Source organism: Callorhinus ursinus, unplaced genomic scaffold, assembly GCF_003265705.2.
Source record: "Callorhinus ursinus isolate GAN/ISIS: 27379988/994484 unplaced genomic scaffold, GSC_fseal_2.0 scaffold26, whole genome shotgun sequence".
NCBI classification, from domain to species: domain Eukaryota; kingdom Metazoa; phylum Chordata; class Mammalia; order Carnivora; family Otariidae; genus Callorhinus; species Callorhinus ursinus.
The window spans coordinates 13,061,628-13,063,326 of NW_027397088.1; the positions used below are offsets into that span (position 1 = coordinate 13,061,628).

A 1,699-nucleotide genomic window follows, 5' to 3' on the forward strand; every position below is an offset into this window, starting at 1 on the left:
AAGGCCGGAATAATATTTGCAAATAGAGTTACTCATCACTGGCGCACTATATGCCAGTCACTCTTCTAGGGTTAATTGTACAATGGAATTGGTTGGTTGAACTGAGAGTTATGTAATAATTTAAAATAATATATATTTGGTCTTTATCATGTGTGAATAGTATTAGGCTTTTCTTTAATATAAGAAAGAAATACACTCTTTTCTATTATTTATCTTCAATATCTAGCAATATACAAATGACAAATGAATTCATTCATACAACATGTCTTTTTGTGGGGTGCCTGGCTGCTCAGTGTGTAGAGCATGAGACTCTTGATCTTGGAGTTGTGGGTTCGAGCCCCATGTTGGGCATTGAGCTTACTTTTTTCTTTTTTAAGATTTTATTTATTTATTTGACAGAGCGAGACACAGTGAGAGCAGGAACACAAGCAGGGGGAGTGGGAGAGGGAGAAGCAGGCTTCCTGCGGAGCAGGGAGCCCGATGCGGGGCTCGATCCCAGGACCCTGGGATCATGACCTGAGCTGAAGGCAGACGCTTAACAACTGAGCCACCCAGGCACCCTTGAGCTTACTTTTTTAAAAAGGCATTTATATATGCCTTTTTGCTCCTTCCAAAAATAGTTTCAAAATATTGCTTCATAGAGCCACTTTAGAAGACAGTTTGGCAGTGTCTTACCAAAGCTGAACACAGTCTTTTTTTTTTTCTTTTTTTAAGGCTGCCCCAAAGGCAGACAGGTTTATTGAAGCCACAGCCAGGTGATCAATGGTTGGACTTGGCCACACGTTCCAGCTCGTCCTTCTTCTTGATAGCATAGGAATTGGAAGATCCCTTGGCTGCATCGATGAGCTCATCTGCTAGGCACTCAGCAATGGTCTTGATGTTCCCAAAGGCGGCCTCACGGGTACCTGTGCACAGCAGCCAGATGGCTTGATTCACACGGCGCAGGGGGGACTCGACGACAGCCTGACGCCTCACTGTTCCGGCTCGCCCAATGCGGGTTGAGTCCTCCCGGGGACTGCTGTTAATAATTGCATTCACCAGGACCTGCAGGGGGTTCTCACCAGTGAGCAGATGGATGATCTCGAGGGCGTGCTTGACAATGGGCACAGTCATGAGCTTCTTGCCATTGTTAAGGCCACGCATCATAATTAAGTTGGTGAGGCGCTCGACAATGGGGCGCTGTGCCTTTCGGAAGTGCTTGGCCGCATATCGCCCTGCACTGTGGGGCAGGTACGTGGCATACTTCTCCTTCACTGCAATGTAATCCTGCAAGGAAATGTCATTGATCTGAACATCATCAGTGCTCCATTTCCCAAAGAGCTTGATGTCAGGGGTCTCCGCCACTGCAGGTGCAGCTGTCTCCCACTCGGTCATCCTGAGGGCGCAGCCGGGGCGTCCCAATCAATCAGCATGCACCATGCGCTGCCCTGGCACAGACAGGAAGACCAAAGCTAAACATAGTCTTACCATACAATCCAACAATCCAGCAATCATACCCCTAGGTATTTACTCAAATGAATTGAAAATGTACGTTCACATAAAAACTTGCACACAAATGTTTACAGCAGCTTTATTCATAATTGCTAAAAATTGGAAACAACCAAGATGTCCTGCAGCAGGTAAATGGATAAATAAACTGTGTTACATCAAAATAACAGAATATTATTTGGTGATTAAAAGAAATAAGCTATCAAGCCAT

At 45.3% G+C, this 1,699-nt stretch overlaps 1 protein-coding gene across 1 annotated transcript; it reads right to left on the reverse strand.

Moving 5' to 3' along the window:
* Positions 1-695: 695 nt before the first annotated feature.
* On the reverse strand, positions 696-1,439 carry LOC112838286 (small ribosomal subunit protein uS7-like). The gene has a single exon (XM_073877675.1). The coding sequence runs from the start codon at positions 1,372-1,374 to the stop codon at positions 760-762; it is 615 nt and encodes a 204-aa protein (XP_073733776.1). The 5' UTR covers positions 1,375-1,439; the 3' UTR covers positions 696-759.
* Between the last annotated feature and the right edge of the window lie 260 nt (positions 1,440-1,699).

Coding starts and splice junctions, on each gene's coding strand:
- LOC112838286 (XM_073877675.1), bottom strand. CDS start 1,374: ATGACCGAGTGGGAGACAGCTGCACCTGCAGTGGCGGAGACCCCTGAC.